Genomic DNA, 17858 nt, shown 5'->3' with positions numbered 1-17858 from the left:
GTGTAGATTGTAGTCCAAAGAGTACGTATACTACCTTGTACTTTATTCTTACGACAGTATTACACACATAAACAGTACGTATACATTTTATTATTTAAACATATATTACATATACATCCTTAAATAATGTAATGGCCAATGGGTTCAAATTAAATTAATAGTTACCTTTTTTTTCAAAGCGCTTATAGCTGCTTTTGATATTTTATTGTAAATTGTTACAAAACTAGTCTCCATAAAAATCTTTGAATGACATTAATTTTATTCTTCCTCCTTCAATTCATTCTTTTTATTTTTCTTAACATTTTTGTCCTGCTTAAATTTTGCAAAATGTAAAGAGCTATTTGGCAAATTATAGGGTAAGAGAGTACAGTAATATTAATTATTTATATAATTTCAGAATTCATTATTTCGATAAAAAATTTTGTCATTTAAGAATATGATATAACACACATTTAATTTTTTAACAGTCTGTGTCATATGAAAAAAAAACAGTTGTCAATCAACGTCATTTAAATTTGCTGTCAAATCAGGAATATTTACGTCAGCCACGTTGGAAGTGCCAACTCGGTGTTTTTATGGTAAATAAAATAATTTACCGCTTAATCTTCTGAGTTTAATCCTTGAAAAAAATATTTCAAGCCTAATTAATCCTATAGTGATACAAACTTACTCGTTGTCCTTTTAGTTTTGCTCTCTTACGTGTTCAAAATAGTGTGACATAATTCAGTGTTTTTATTAGTTTGAACTGTTTAATAGTTTTTAGTGAGGCAGCTGCATCAAGATGAAGATCAAAGAGTTAAAAAGGACGGTGAATATGAGCTGGTCGCCAGCGGAGCATTACCCGACGATGCTCGTGACCGGCTCCGCAGCTCAGCAAGTTGATGCCTCTTTCAGCACGAATTCCTATTTGGAACTTCATTCTCTTAACTTGGGTGACTCAAGTCTTGACTTTGAAATGAAATCAAGTATACAAACAAAGCACAAGTGAGTTAACTGAAAAATATATCAAATTGCATATATTTCGATTTCTTATTTGTTTCATTCTAATTAATTCAAAATGTGTATAAAAATATGTTAAAATAGTCCTATTTTAAAAATCGAAATGTAAACTTCACAAAATAACAGCTGTTAAAACATGAATAAAATATATTATATTTCCTACAGGTTTCAAAAGTTAGTATGGTCAGGTGCTGGTATCATCGTGGGTGGCTGTGATGGAGGCTTGTTAGAATTTTATAGTGCAGAGAAATTACTTAATAATGCTAGCGACTCACTTATTGGTAGCAGTTCCAAACATAATGGTAAGTTTTTTTCAAAAAAATATAAATGATTATTACAAAACTGCTATTCAACATTATTTTTCAAAATGATTTCTCAATAAAAATTAAAATAAACTTTATTCAAGTAGGCCCTTACAAGCACTTTTGAATCGTCACTTTACAATTAACTTATTTATAAATGAAATAATGCAGTGCAATTGAATATAATTGTGAAATAATTCATATTTGATGTTAATATGTTAAACCAAACTATGGTAGTGAGACACCTTGCTTTACCAAATTGCATTCTATCTGTCTTGCTAAATGGCATATTGCATTATGACATTCTTATTATTTAAAAAAAAAAAAATTGTATTTTGAATAACATGTCTGCCTACTATAGTAATTTACATTATAAAGTTATGCATTTGTATTAATATGAGTGTTTTGACTGACTGACTGTATATGTGATAAGAGATGCTCATGCCTTATCTGAGTACTGAATAAAAACTTTAGCGTCAATTAATAAAACACACTATAGACAGCTGTCTTATCAATTTTTTGATATAACCCAGAGTGTCAGCATCATTTTTTTAGGAATTTTCTATATTTATAGTTATATATAGCATAGTTGGTTTATTTAAAAAAAAAAAAAAAATTTATCTATTTTTTTTTTAATATCTGATTATTATGGTTTATAGTAAGAAATTACATATTTATTACCATAGATAACATTATTATTTTGTCTAATATGCTATTAATATTCAATAAACTAAAGTGCACCAGTATTTTTGTGTTAATAATCATGTAATACTAATATGTCACTTGGAACATTTGTAATGGCATTTTTTAGAAAAAAGTAAAAATTGTTCTATGAATACTAGCATGAGTGTCCTAGAATGCATGAGGCGACTAAGAGTAAAGACAGCAAAAATATAAATTAGATTACATTTTGTCAGGTTTATTTAATTACAAAATTATTATTTTAATATTATTATCACACAAAGGTATGAGGATGTGTAGGGTATTTGCAATGTTAACTTTTGATAGCATGATAACTTATTTAATACAGCATACCTAAAATTAATGAATATAATAACATGATAAAAATGCAGTTTTTGAAAACATAAAATAATAGAAGTTCCTAATAATTCTATGTCATAATTTTTACATATTTCCTAATATTTATAAATTAATTTGCAATATTTCTCCTCAGGTCATGTGTCAGCGCTCGACGTTAATCCTTATCAGAAGAATCTCTTAGCTTCCGGTGCTTCAGACAGTGAAATCTTTATCTGGGATCTTAACAACACTAGTCAACCAATGGCACCCGGCAATCGAAGCCAACCTTACGACCATGTCCAGGGTCTAGCTTGGAATCAGCAGGTAATAAGAAATAGTATTTAATACTTATAATATGTCAATTATAGCAGAAAGGTTAAATTGAGATTTTTTTTCATTCATTTGAATGCATTGTTGCATTAATTAATGACTGAAATCTTTTCCATTATACTTTAGCAATAACTTTCTAGATTTTTTATTGTTTAATTTGTTTCAGGTTCAACATATTCTAGGATCCACATTTGCTACGAGGTGTTTAGTATGGGATCTTAGAAAAAATGAACCTATTATGAAATTGAGGTATGTTGATATTACACCCAAGTGTGTCTATAAAATGTAAATATGAATTTTCTTACTATTCCTTGAAGTATAATTTCGCTCACATGTTCTAACACTGTTCCCGCAGCGACTCGCAGTTCCGCACGCGCTGGCGCGCGCTGGCGTGGCACCCCGGCGTGGCCACGCAGCTGTGCGTCGCCTCCGAGGACGACCAGGCGCCCGTCGTGCAGCTCTGGGACCTCCGGTAGGCGATAGCTTATATATCGCTACACTTGTTCAACAACAACAACAGCCTGTAAATTCCCACTGCTGGGCCAAAGGCCTCCTCTCCCTATGAGGAGAAGGTTTGAAACATATTCCACCACGCTGTTCCAATGCGGGTTGGTGGAATACACATGTGGCAGAATTTCTATGAAATTTGTCACATGCAGGTTTCCTCACGATGTTTTCCTTCACCGCTGAGCACGAGATGAATTATAAAGACAAACTAAGCACATGAATCAGCGGTGCTTGCCTGGGTTTGAACCCGCAATCATCGGTTAAGATGCACGCGTTCTAACCACTGGGCCATCTCGACTCACTGGGCCATCTCGACTCTCGACACTTGTTCATTTGTGTGGATTTTGTACTGCGGTTCCATTCAACTAAGTCCACTGAACCGATTGATCATATAAATATAATGATTTTATTTAATAGACTTATTTGTTATAATAAATAAATATTGGACAACATCATATACATTACTCTGGTCTCAATGTAAGTAGTTATAGCACTTTAGTTATGGTAAATCAGAAGTAACGACGGTGCTACAAACACCCAGACCCAATACAACATTCAAAACTGAACCGGGAATTGAACCCGCAACCTCAGGGTGGCGTACTCATGAAATCTTGTGTACACACTACTTGATCACTGACGTCGTCATGATATAAAACAAGTTCATGTGTAATAATTAAATGTCTCCTAGGTTGGCTGCGTCCCCGCTGGCGACCCTGGAGGGCCACGAGAAGGGCGCGCTGGCGCTGTCCTGGAGCCGACACGACCACGACCTGCTGCTGTCGGCCGGCCGAGATGGCAGACTGCTCGCATGGAACCCCAACAACACTAAACCGGTGAGTGTTGTTTTACATCTGCGAGAATATTATTTTATATCAAAGTACGTCAAAGGATTGAATAAGCTATTATTAACTTAATTATCGTTTCATACACCAGGGCGGTGAGCTGGTAGTGGAAGTCAACCGTCAGTCGGCGTGGGTGTTCGACGTGGCGTGGGCGGCGCGCGAGCCCGGCCTGCTGGCCGCCGCCTCCTTCGACCACTCGCTGGCGCTGCACACGCTGTTCGCCACCAGCAGCGTCGCGGTAAGTATCGACCGTCGAAGACGCTGGTGTTATTCTAAATTCACATATTATGTTGTTGTGAGATCAAGCTTTGATTGGTGAGCGAGTCCGTGAAATTACAAAAGTGAGTGAAAATTAACTGTTGGGACATTATATTCTAAGTAGCAGTTATACTTTCCTATAGTAACCACGTCACTCACTAGTAGATAGGTAATTAATTATATCGTTAAAAAAACGACGTATAACCTTAAGTCGCGACTCTCCCCCCAGGGCGGCAGCAGCGCGAGCAACAACAACATAATGGACTCGTTCGGCGGCGCGGACTCGTTCGCGGCGCTGCCCGCCGTGCAGCTCAGCGCGCCGCCGCCCGCCGCGCCCGCGCAGCCGCCGCGCGCGCCGCGCTGGATGCGCCGCCCCGCCGCCGCCAAGTTCGCGGTACGCGTCGCTCAGAGCACTGCGCACTACACGACACACGCGCCACACGCGCACGTCGCACGTCGCACTACACGCTGTACACGCCACACGCGCACGTCGCACAGCGCACTACACGCTGCACACGCCACACGCGCACGTCGCACGTCGCACTACACGCTGTACACGCCACACGCGCACATCCCACAGCGCACTACACGCTGCACACGCCACACGCGCACGTCGCACTACACGCTGTACACGCCACACGCGCACATCACACTACACATTGTCCTCGTCACACGCCGCTCGTGGCACACTGTACAATCCATATCGAGCATAATCTCAAACATGTTATGTAACGCAAATACTCTAAATTCATTACAGTATAACACTATACAACATGTTAAACAATTAAACATATGCATTCATATTTCACTGTTGGATATTTATGACTGACACATTAGACATACATATAGACATACATTTTATGAGTTTTTATTCCATTTTAGAATTAAATATAGGTTGATTTATATTTTTATTATATCTGTATTCCAGTTCGGTGGAAAATTAGTGACATTCGAGAAATGCCCGCAAGAGACCGAGTCACGCAAGCTGGTGTACATAAGCCAGGTAATTACATATTTATCTTAAACTGATACATTATTTATATGTTACATTGCTATATATAAATTATATATTTTAATGATTCGTAGGTAGTAAGTGAACCGGAAATAGTCGAAAAGGCGTTCGAATTGGACACAGTGATCGGACTAACCCTCAGCCAGGAGCCCGGCGCTGCGGAGAAATTGGCTGAGTGAGTGTATTTTTATTTCTTTATGATCGACATGGTTCATCGTTGATTCTGAATTTAATCTCATATATTTTTTCAAATACGAGTACATAACATATGGAAAAATATTTTATCCGATGAAAAGGACCAAAATCGAAATATACTTATTCAATTAGGCTCTTACAAGGTCATTTGAATTTTTATATATATCCCCGAGATTAATGCCGCGAATAATTTTAAAGGCTACAATTTGACTCATTTGGAATCTTTAAGATTTACACCATTCACATATTTTTACAAAATAATCATTAATTTTCACTAAATTGGGAGATCATCAGCTTATAGATAATAGCAGGAAGAGATAAGAGTAGATAGAGAAAAAACAAAACAAAAAATTTTCTTGGTGGTAGGGCTTTGTGCAAGCCTGTTTGGGTAGGTACCACCCACTCATCAGTTATTCTACCGCCAAATAACAGTACTCAGTATTGTTGTGTTCCGGTTTGAAGGATGAATGAGCCAGTGTAACTACAGGCACAAGGGACATAAAATCTTAGTTCCCAAGGTTGGTGGCACATTGACGATTTAAGGAATAGTTAATATTTCTTACAGCGTCATTGTCTATGGGCGATGGTGACCACTTACCATTAGGTGGCCCATATTCTCGTCCGCCAAACTATACCATAAAAAAAAAGTAGTGACACTAGAATAACGAGGCATCCCTTATGTAATGTTTTTCCCAGGTACTGTCGAGCGAAGGGCGACGCAGCGACGGACCAGCATGAGCGCTACACGTGGTTCTTCCTGCGAGCCAACTTCCTCCCCACGTACCGCACCGAGATACTCAACTTGCTCGGTGAGATGATCAGTTTGTCTCTAAGTTTAGAGACATTATCTCTATACTCCAGCCACATTCGATCTGGAATTTTAGTAAACAAACCATGAGTCATCATAATCAGGGTTGATACACTCTTAATAAAAAATAATAATTATTATAATTACAACTATATTCATTATAACACAATTTCCTTTTTAAACACAAAAATTTTAATTTAATACAGAATCCAAAATAATTTTTTAGCCGGTCAATACATAATTTATATGAAAATTAGCTTAAAATAAAAGTTTAAAAATCTTTAATTACCACTATAATATTACTACAAAACTAATAACCCTATATTTTAATACTGACGTAAAGAAATCGCAGGTTTGTAACATTTGGAGTGTTTTTTAAGCAATTGGCAGATTTAGGAAGGCATATAATAGCGATACAGGCTCTACATAATTGGTGGTGTATATTTTTAGTCATATTATAATGGTAGTATAAGCACAACAGGTTAAGAATGTTAACATTACACACAACGTTTCATTACACACAGATTAAAAAAAAAAGACATCTTGTTTTGGCTAGCATAAATATAGCACTATAATCACCACATATATTTAGAATTTCTTCTAATATATAATTATCAGATAAAATTTAAGAAATTTTATTGCGGTTACATTTTAATTAATTTAAAAAAATATTTTTTTAACGCAAATAAAATAGAGGTATTATTTTTGAAATCTACATTATTCCAGATGATCATAAGTATTATAATTATAACCAAGAATGCGCTTAGTCCTTTGTCTTAAATATTTTATTATTAATCATCAATTTAAATTTTTATTAACATCAAAAATAATTGTTGTACATATTTCTAAAAATGTTTTAAGCATCTGCCTGACGTTGGTTGCTAAGCAACGCTTTGTTATTAAACATTCCACATCGAATTTGGCTGGAGTATAGATAAATTGTTATAGTCACGTCTGAATAAATGATGCCAAACTTGTTTTCTAGATTATTTAAAAAAAAAAACGAGCCTCAATGGTTGTCAATGTAACCTGACAGCTCATACAAAAATTGACATTGCATCCTCTCAGAATACTGTTGCGGTGCGCTCATTGGTCAAAAACGTTTCTTTATACATACTAACATATACTATCAAATAGGCTTCTGATTTAACATAAGTCATTAATTATTATATTTCACTTTATTAGGCTTCAAACAAGAAGAGATATCGTCGAAGTTCAAGAGTCAACAGAATAATGAACCACGCGCCCCACAGGACAACTTCGGACTCAGTAGAGTGAGTTTGTTTCGTACATATTCTCTTAGGGCTAAAGTTCCATTAATACTATGTATGGGTTCTTTTGATTTCATGTTTGAACACTCTCCTAAGCTATACCTTCCAACCACGATTTCTTTATATACATGTCATATGTAAATACAGATATACATGTGTGCTCAATACATTATTGATATTGACGTTTCTATACCAGTGTTGCTATATGTAATAATTTTATTAAACCAAAATAAATACCTTACATTTGTAAATTTACTAAACCTAATCTAATTAAAACAGATTGATTAATATAACATAACATTGTATGGGATATAAATTTCTAGACGCTAGTACAAAGTTATATCTTACTTCATACAAGCTGTCGAACGTATGACTAATTTTTTTCCTATACGAGTTTTTCATAATAGCTCGCACTAAGACTAATACGATTAAATAAAACTAGTTATAACGGATTTTAATCGCGTATATTAGTTATTTTGGACATCCCGACATTTCGAGCACAGCGTTCGTGGTCACGGGTAGACTAAGGTGGCATTTGTCTATTTGAAGAACAAAGGAAATATTATTTGCAACTACCGGCAACGATTTCTCAATTACCACGTGACCACGAACGCTTAATCACTCAAACATCTATGCTAAAACTTGTAGCTTGATCACGTAATCTTTCTGCACTAATTGTCAAACTTGTCACACTAACAACGCAGGGAGAGAGCACCGAGACGGAGGCGGAACTGTCCACGGACACAAGCACTGACCTCTCTGTAAGTTGGATTTTAAAATGTAAAAATAATTAGCCTTCATAGTTTGAGGATTCGATTTTTTTCATTCATTTAACTCATTCTCAATGTTCAATTCGACTCTTGGTACATTACGTACGTTTTAAATTTAGTCAGCAAAACATTGTTCCACAAGAGTTATTGAAGATTAAAATCAAAATATTATACCAAATCCAAGTAGCCCTTAGAAGTGTTTTTGAATCGTCGTTTATGAAACTATATTAGGTGAAGCTACCACCGGTTATTCCTTACCGGTGTTTTCTTAAAGACAATGATAATAGAAATATTTTAATGATATGTTTTGTGTGCAGGATGCTCAGACGTTGATCGAGAAGAAGCTCGCGAGTATAGACCTCGAACCGACGGTGACTAACGTCGTCATACCGAGCGGGGACGGTAAATTTATTTTTTAATAAAGTTTTTACATTGCCTCCTAATAAAGTGCAGTAACATTATCCGACGGCTACTGTTCGACACTTTTTTCTAAAAAATGTTTACAAGGATAATTGTACAGATTCTACGAGCCTCATCTGCCGCGCGCTCGTGTGCGGCAACATCGAGGAGGCCGTCGACCTGTGCCTCGAGGCGAAGAGGGTGTCCGATGCGCTCATCATCGCCTCGCTGGGTAATTATTTATGGATTTTTAAATGGCTCGGGCACTCACACGAGTCGACACCGAGGCCCCGGAGCGCCCCCTGTACCCCGTGTGTGTGCACAGGCAGCCCGGAGCTGCAGTACCGCGTGCAGCGCGTGCAGCTGAGCGCGCGCGCCGCCGACCCCGTGGCGCTCGTGACGGGCGCGCTGCTGCGCGGCGCCTGGGACGGCCTGCTGCGCGCCGTCGCGCCGCCCGCCTGGCGCCACGCGCTGGCCGCGCTCGCCGCGCACTGCGACCCGCACGCGCTGGCGCACTACTGCGGTGGGTGACGCCCCGGCCCGCCCCGCCCCGCCCGCGCGCCCCCGACTGTACCGTGTCCCTGTGCAGAGGTGCTGGGCGACAAGCTGGCGGCCGAGAGCGAGCCGGCGCTGCGCGACGCGGCCACGCTGTGCTACGTGTGCGGCGCGCACGGGGACGCGCTGGCCGCGCGCGCGCTGCGGGCCGCGCCGCCCTCCGCCGCCGAGCTGGCGCGCCAGGCCGAGCTGGCGCTGCTCACGCGCGCCGCCGCCGCCGTGCAGGGCCGCCCCGCGCAGGTCGGTAGTGACGTCCGTTTCCCAGGGGACGCCGATTCACGTTATTGCCGTGTAGTAGTTAAAGAAGCAAAAAAATATTGAACTGCGTCGATTAATAATGTCGCGGTCCGTGCGGCAGGAGGGCGGGCAGCTGGACGCGCTGCTGAGCCGCTACGCGGCGCGCGTGGCGGCGCAGGGCTGCCTGCACAGCGCGCTGGCGGCGCTGCGCGGCGCGCGCTCCGACCTGCGCGAGCGCCTGCACGCCGCACTCGCCGCAAGGGAACAGGTCGGCTCCGCTCTGTGTACTGTATTTAGGTTGCCGACGCACCGCGGGTCCCACGTGACCGCTGCTAATATGTACTGTATTATGACGCCGATCGCCATCGAATATTAGAGGTAACACTAACAAGTGCACCGATATTAAGCTTTAATTCGTGGTTATCAGAAGCAGCAGCAGCAACAGCAGCAGCAGTACCAGCCGCAGCACCAGCAGACGTCGACGCGTGCGCGTACAGTGAGCACTCACTCGAACTACAATGAAAACATTGGGGCGTACAAAATGCGTAAGTTGGTTAGATAATCTAAGGTGGAGTACCACATCTTTGGTACTACTAGGTCTAAACTAAATTAGAAACATTAAACACGCTACAAATATGTTTTTCAAGATTAAAACCTCTTATTTTTATAACGTCAAAACACGTTTAGAACTCAATATTTCTTTGAAAATGAACTAAAGACAAGAAAGACAGTTGCTTCATATTACATAATATGATTACTTGTTATAGAACCCCCCCCAGCAGCGACCCACGAGCCTCAGAGTTGGGCCGCAAGCTCTCACCCGCCGCGCCCCGCGAGCGTATCTTCACAGCCCGGTATGTAACATATAATACTTAAGGCAACAGCTATATCTTTTCATATGTGTATAACTCATAAAATCGACGATCACATTTGCAATGACGATACATTAAATTGTCTACAGGTGGAATCACAAGTCGTTCGAAATACAAAGTTGATCCCTCGGTTCAGTCCGCTCCTCTTTACAATCAATACAGCTTCAACAACCCACCCCAGGCCCCCTCCTACGGGTACAACAGCCCCATACCGGATCAGTACAGTGCGGCTAGCGTGCCGAGTCATAACTTCACACCTATCAACCAGCAACAGAATTATCCATCGAATCCTCCACCATTAATGAACCCATTAAATTCAGCACCGTTAAATCCAGCTCCGATGAATCCGATGAACCCATTAAATCCAGTGCCGTTAAATCCAATGAATCCGGTTAACCCGGCGCCGTTGAATCCCATGATTCCCTTAAACCCGTCGAACAATGCCACGTTGAACCCCATACACCCGCCGATGAACGGGAACTACTATCAGGCAGCGGAGGCCGCTCCCGCGCCGAAGCCGGCGGCGCCGGGCTGGAACGACCCCCCCATGCTGACATCGAGGCCCAAGGTCAGTTAGTTAGTTAGTTATATCCCTTATTCATTTCGTAACAAAATTTTTACCAAACAGACGGACGTTGTCTGTCTGTTATCAATATTTTTTATTATTTATGGTATAACTTTTTCGGTATGTAATGATCATACAGGTGGATGTTTCGAAATAAGGCGGGATCGGTATAGAAGCTCATTTTTAATGACGTTTCGATGGATAGTAAATTAAAAAATAAAACATATAAGGGAAAAAGATAATTCTATTAATTATATCTCGTGTAAAATGTCTATATTTAAGATAGATTTGTATTTGGTCGTACGATGTCGCAATAGCCCGTAGCGAGTGTATAGTGAGCGTTTGCGCCGCAGTGCTTTGGGCACGAGGACATGTCGGCGCTGCACGCCGGCACGCGCCGCTGGGGACTCATCATAGAGCACCGGCGGCTCTGCGAGGTAGCCTGCCGTGAGCCGCATGCTTGAGTGCCAATGACTTTTCGTCCCTTAACAGTGCTAATAAGACCCTTTACTCGATAAAATGTCGTATACAACAACAGCAGCCTGTAAATTCCCACTGCTGGGCTAAAGGCCTCCTCTCCCTTTGAGGAGAAGGTTTTTGGAACATATTCCACCTCGCTGTTCCAATGCGGGTTGATGGAATACACATGTGGCAGAATTTCTATGAAATTTGTCACATGCAGGTTTCCTCACGATGTTTTCCTTCACCGCTGAGCACGAGATGAATTATAAAGACAAATTAAGCACATGAATCAGCGGTGCTTGCCTGGGTTTGAACCCGCAATCATCGGTTAAGATGCACGCGTTCTAAGCACTGGGCCATCTCGACTCTTATACATGAAGAGTATTCGTTAATTATCATGCAGGTTCAATAATAATAATTAAATTTTACAACACATGTGTAATTTAATTGGTAAGATAGCAACTATTGTCTGTCGTTCGACACCGAATAGGCTAAGTGATTGCCGATTTCAAGTAAGAAGGAAAATTGGAAATTTTTGTTTAAAAATGTAACTTTATTAAATTAGAAATTGTCCGTTCTTGTCGATGATTTTTCGCCATTTTTCGGGGAGTGGAAAAAACCCACTTTCGTAAAATTTCTGATCTTTGCCATCAAAAAACTGAATTAAATGTGATCTAATGTTATCAGCGTTATTAAAGATTTTACCATTTAAGGAATTCTGCATGGAACGAAACAAATGGTAATCTGACGGAGCAAGATCAGGGCTATATGGTCGATGTGATAAAACATCCCAACCCAGTTCCAATAATTTTTGACGAGTAACCAAAGACATGTAGGGCCTTGCGTTATCATGGTGGAAAACAACAACCTTACGATTTGACAATGCCGGCCGCTTTTCTTGAACTGCATCGTTCAGTTTGGCAAGTTGTTGAACATACACTTTTGAATTGATCGTTTGGTTTGGTCGCATAAGTTCAAAGTACAAAATTTCTTAAATTTAATCTCACCAGTCTTACAGCATAAGCTCTTTTTGGTGAATATCTGCTTTTCATGTCGTTTGGGCAGGTTCACCTTGCACCACCCACGATCTTTTCTGATTAAATTTATTATAAAGTAACCACTTTTCGCCGTCAGTAATTAGTTTTTTTTCAGAAATGGATTAATTTCGTTACGTTTCACAAGCAAATCGCAAATGCTAATAAATTGCGTCAAATGAATTTCCTTGAGCTGGTGAGGGATCCATAAATCGAGTTTCTTGACATATTCAAACATTTTTAATGCATGTATGCGTTACATTGAGCTTCTCTGCAATATCTCGTGTTGTGCTATGACGATCTGGATCAATAACGCCCATGATATGGGTATAATCGTCTTCGACTGGGCGGCCAGATCTTTGAGCATTTTTCAATGAAAAATCACCAGAACGAAATCTGGCAAACCAATTTCGAAACTGTTTTTCTTTCAAGGCTTCATTTCCATATAAGGCATAACTTATTTTGTCCTTACGAGGCGTTTTTACCTTTTCGGAAGTAATACAATAAAATATGTCTGAAGTGCACGACCTGTTTTCCATTTTTTAATTGGCATGAAAACAAAACTAAATCACTAATTGGTATATATTTTTTACTAAATTAAAGTGAGAAGTCTAAACAATTAGAAACAGTGTAGTTTAGTAACTTCGACCACTTTCACAAAACAAAAGAAACTGTGAAGTCCACCTATCCACAAAATCGGCAATGACTTAGTTGCCAACCCGATAGTTTCTATTGACTACCATTGTTTTGATTTAGTACATAAAGTAATTATATTAAAGGTTATTACGTTTTTTAGTTGCGATGAAACTCAAATTTCAAAGTCGTGTTTAAATAGATACTATAGATTAATAGAGTAACTTGGTGGTTGGGCTTTGTGCAAGCCCGCCTGGGTAGGTACCTACCACTCATCAGATGGGTTCCGGTTTGTAGGGTGAGTGAGCCAGTGTCACTACAGGCACAAGTGACATAGCATCTTAGTTCACAAGGTTGGTGGCGCATTGACAATGTAAGAAATAGTTAATATTTCTTACAGCGTCATTGCCTATGGGTGATGGTGACCACTTACCATCAGGTGACCCATATTATGCTCGCCCGCCAACCTATTCCATAAAAAAGTATCATACTTATCTATAATCACATCTACATCTTCCCCTCCCTCAAGTGTACTGTTTTTTTCTTTTGTTTGCTATGTTTTATACTAATTTTGTTTTGTGTGTAAAACAGTGTGATAGAATATATGTAGAGTATTTATATCACAAATGTCAGTGGAATGGCGCAGTGGCTTCAGCTCATTGATGAAGAGATTTTATTTGAGTAGTGAAACCATTATCTATTTATTTTGGAACCCATCCAGTACCACATATGTTTTAGTTTTTGATTACTTATATCTCTAGATAGACTGTTAAAGCTAAGCGTAAAATATAAGTGTCAACAGTGGTCACAAGCACACTAGTAAAGTAGTATGATATACATTCACTACACACTCATACATTCGCCGAGTGTCAAAAGTAGCGTCAACAGAAAAGTTGGCTTGACTCTCTATATAGATATGTAAAGTCTAAGGTTTTATTTAGTGTTACATTAAAATGCTTATGAAAAGCAAAACATATGTTTTTTCGTATGTAATTAAACATAAATAAAATAATACCTGTAGCAACAAAAATGGTTTTTCCTTGGTTTTGTTTTGTTTTTATTGTTTATTTTAATCAAAACATATTACTAAAAGTTAAATCTCAAAATGACCTCAATAAAACGGCGTATTTGAATATTTTCATTTTGTTTCAGCCAAAGCAAGAGATCCAACAACAAGCTCCGATCACGCATCCCTTATTCGGCGTAGAGCCCCCTCAATACGTGCCATTAGTACCCACATCTCAATATCCCGGCCAGCAAGCTCAGTACCCCGGACAACAGACCCAATATCCAGGCCAGCCGGCTCCATACCCTGGCCAACAGCAACAGTATCCAGGTCAAATGGGTCAGTACCCTGCTGAGAACGCTCAGTACCCCGGACAGTACGCGGATCAACAGTATCAAGGGTCCTACCAGCAGGGAATGCAAACCGGATATCCTCAACAGGTGAGATTCCCATTGATTACCAATTCATTGTTTTAAATTACATTAATTCATAATATGATATGGTTCGTAATATAAGCCTAAAGCCTATTGATTTTAAATTTAATAAAAGTTAAAAGTCTTCGATGATATCACCAGACCGTTAAACCGTTTGGTCTGAAGCATGCCTCTGGGTAGATATCACCCACTTGCATATTTCTCCGACAGGCAGCAATACGTTGTATTATCGCGTTCTGTTTGAAAGTTGAGTGGGCCAGTGTAACTGTAGGGACTAAGGACGTGGTGACATTAAAGTTTCCAAGGTTGGTGGCGCATTGGTGATGGAAAGAATTATTAATATCTAATAGAATCTTCGAATCTCATAATACTGCCGTCGCCACCAGGTGGAGAGTCCCGCTCCCGCGGAGCCGGCGCCGGTGCAGAAGGGTCCTCTGCCGGCGGAATACGTCGACTTGCAAACTGTGTTTGATTCCCTCCGGAACGCTTGTTCCGAAAAGGCTACTAATCAGGTAACGTTAAAAAAAACTTAACATATTAATGTAAAATATTAATAACTATGGTGACTTCTTACCCTCAGGTGGTCTAGCAAATGTAGACCACCTTTGTTTAAAATAATAAAAAAAAAAAATTGACAGTTTAGGATATTTTCTCACAAAAATAGATTTATTGCCATGTAAGGCGGCATTGTCTAGTGCAAAATTGATATTTTGGGACAAATGGTATTTATGTTTATCGTTTATTTCCAGCAAATGAAGAGGAAACTAGAAGATGTCCAAAGAAGGCTCGAGACACTGTACGATATGCTGCGGGAACACAGGGTGAGTCATTGATAGATTATAGTAGTAGGACATTTCATTAAAATATAACGTACTAGGATAGCGAAACTACAACTGAGGATATTGACTGAAGGGTAAGCTAAGTGTCGAGTTTGACAGTCACCTTCTGCAAAGTATAGCGAAGGGAGCTTCACAACGCTAATTAGTCAATCGCGGATCTCTCGCACCGCGACGGCATTGCGCGGGTGTGGCTCTAACCTATTCTATTATATTCGGCTCTAACCTATATCTATTATATATATTAGACTAGATATTTTATAAAATACGAAGCATGTTGTGTTCTCCTATAATTGTGAGTGCATAGGTATAGGTTAAGTTTGTGAATGTATTAGTGTAAGTTTTTTGTGTACTAACGTTGGAGATCCTTATAAAATAAAATAAAATAAAATAACCCTGGGTGTGCGTGGCAGCTGTCGGAGGCGGCTCTGGCGCAGCTGCAGGAGGCGCGCGCGGCGGGCGCGGCGGGCGAGCACGCGCGCGCCGTGGCGGCCGTGGCGGCGCTGGCCACGGGGCCCGACTTCGCCGCCGCCGCCGCCTTCCTGCCCGGCCTCAAGATGCTGTTCCTGCTGGCCGCGCAGCTGCAGGCGCTACCACAACAGCGGTGAACGCCCCGCGCGCCGGCCCGGGCTGCTACTGTATCGAGACGTTCCTAACAAATCTAACTCCCCCCCCCCCCTAGCTGACCATTCATTCCTCTCAGACGATCCCATTGCCGAAGCGGCAGAATTTTATTTGTGGCCTGTTTACTAGATACCGCTTGAACTAGTATGTGTTTTGTACATATGTACATACATACATTTACACCTAACATATTAATCGAGCCTCCAGCAGTTTAGCCGATTAAAAACGTATTATATTAGTTAGCTATCGACGTAAAGTAAGTCGTTAAATGGATCGCATAGTAAATTTAAATTCGAATTGTAATCTAATTTTGCTTCTACCTCAAGAGCTCCATTTTCCCCTAGCCTCGTATACACTCGCTAGCAATATTATATAGGATCAAGTTCAGTAGAATTTGTACATTTTATAAACGAGGATTTTTTAAATGAGAATAAAAATATCCATAATATATAGATTGCTGAAATATCCTTGCTTAATTTACGTCGGGTAATTTTTATTGAAATCAAATATTTATACAGACATTTTAATAGTAAATTATTTCATATGTGTTATAATTAATATAGATGATTTTAGTAAATATTTAATTCGAAATGTTTATGATAACTCGAGTCTATTAAGGCGACACTACACTTGGTTCACAAATCATCGTTTAGACAATCGATTTGCAATCAAAGTAAAATTTAAATGGAATGTCATTGAAAGATTTTTCATTGTTCGATATTTGATAAAATCCATAAATGGACAGAAAAACGATATTTCTCAAGTTTGTTTTTTTTGTATCTGTGCAACCAAAGTTAAGTGAAGTGTTGCTATTATTGTGTTAAAATCAATGATTAATTTTAAAATCTTCTAGCACTTAGAAATTATAAATTAAATTATATAATTGATTTTAAAATGTTTAAATTTATTGTATTTATGTAAATATTTAATTACGATTTGAATGTGCTGTTCGCTAATGTGAGACGGACGTCGCTTAAGACATTCTTTGAGTTTGATTACTTAATCTATTTTATGACTAATGTTATATTTTTGTGTATCAAACGCATGTTTGTAATCGAATGATGTTGGCTAATGTACGTTTAAGTAATATTGTATTAAAGTTATAATAAAATATATTTTTAAAATAACATTTTTTACTTATTATTTCCAATAAATTAATACCCATTCACGCTTCTCTTTCTATTCTCATTTTGAATTTTTGCGTCATTTCGTACTATTAGGTTGGGGAAAAAGTCTTTTCGCATATAGTATGTATGAACTTGTAATAAAATATCTCTGGCTATACCATTTGTATCTGGCTGGTTTTGGTATCATTAAAAAGTTTTAATTTTAAAGAAGGCACTTCCAAATTCAAATTAGGAATTTGTGTGATTTTCATTTGTTTTTGTTGTTGTTAAAATGAGTGAATCTAAAGAAGAAATTCGATACATTTTAAAATTTTACTATAAAAAAGGTAAAAATGCAACTCAAGCCGCGAAAAAAAATTGTGATGTTTATGGACCTAATGCAGTATCTGTGAGAGTAGCGCAAGTTTGGTTTAAGCGTTTTCAAGCCGGAAATATTGATATCAAAGATGCATCTCGGTCTGGTCGCCCTGTTACAGACAAAATTGATGCCATTTTTGAAAAAGTGGAGCAAGATCGGCATATTAGTAGTTACGATGTAGCTGAAGAACTGGCAATTGACCACAAAACGGTTTTGAATCATTTGAATAAAGCTGGGTACACAAAAAAGCTCGATATATGGGTGCCTCATGAACTCACTGAAAGAAACCTAATGAACCGTGTACTCATTTGTGATTCTTTATTACGACGTAATGAAACCGAACCATTTTTGAAGAAGCTGATAACTGGTGATGAAAAGTGGATCACATACGACAAGAACGTG

General features: G+C 39.2%; 1 protein-coding gene across 2 annotated transcripts; it reads left to right on the top strand.

Annotated features, from left to right (window-relative positions):
- Positions 1-475: 475 nt before the first annotated feature.
- On the top strand, positions 476-16768 carry LOC124536699 (protein transport protein Sec31A). Of its 2 annotated transcripts, XM_047113260.1 has the most exons (26): positions 476-578; positions 757-984; positions 1165-1301; positions 2476-2645; positions 2818-2900; positions 3007-3123; positions 3847-3991; positions 4092-4238; positions 4488-4652; positions 5187-5261; positions 5345-5445; positions 6162-6274; positions 7459-7547; positions 8249-8305; positions 8632-8716; positions 8835-8945; positions 9039-9236; positions 9303-9508; positions 9627-9773; positions 9933-10050; positions 10273-10359; positions 10467-10945; positions 14224-14517; positions 14898-15023; positions 15261-15332; positions 15761-16768. In XM_047113260.1, the coding sequence occupies exons 2-26, from the start codon at positions 782-784 to the stop codon at positions 15953-15955; spliced, it is 3720 nt and encodes a 1239-aa protein (XP_046969216.1). In that variant the 5' UTR covers positions 476-578; positions 757-781; the 3' UTR covers positions 15956-16768. The 2 variants fall into 2 exon arrangements, with proteins under 2 accessions (XP_046969216.1, XP_046969217.1); XM_047113261.1 differs by lacking the exon at positions 8249-8305.
- Positions 16769-17858: the final 1090 nt, after the last annotated feature.

This window comes from Vanessa cardui, chromosome 17 (assembly GCF_905220365.1).
Source record: "Vanessa cardui chromosome 17, ilVanCard2.1, whole genome shotgun sequence".
NCBI classification, from domain to species: Eukaryota; Metazoa; Arthropoda; class Insecta; order Lepidoptera; family Nymphalidae; genus Vanessa; species Vanessa cardui.
The sequence above is the reverse complement of the archived record's forward strand: the minus strand, read 5'-3'. Positions and strand labels throughout refer to the sequence as shown.

What these genes read in the sequence shown, in the direction of transcription:
- LOC124536699 (XM_047113260.1), top strand. Translation starts at nt 782, where the DNA reads ATGAAGATCAAAGAGTTAAAAAGGACGGTGAATATGAGCTGGTCGCCA. An exon ending in GCTCATCATCGCCTCGCTGG is followed by an intron (nt 8,946 to 9,038) that starts GTAATTATTTAT and finishes GTGTGTGCACAG; the next exon opens with GCAGCCCGGAGCTGCAGTAC. An exon ending in AAACCGGATATCCTCAACAG is followed by an intron (nt 14,518 to 14,897) that starts GTGAGATTCCCA and finishes CGTCGCCACCAG; the next exon opens with GTGGAGAGTCCCGCTCCCGC.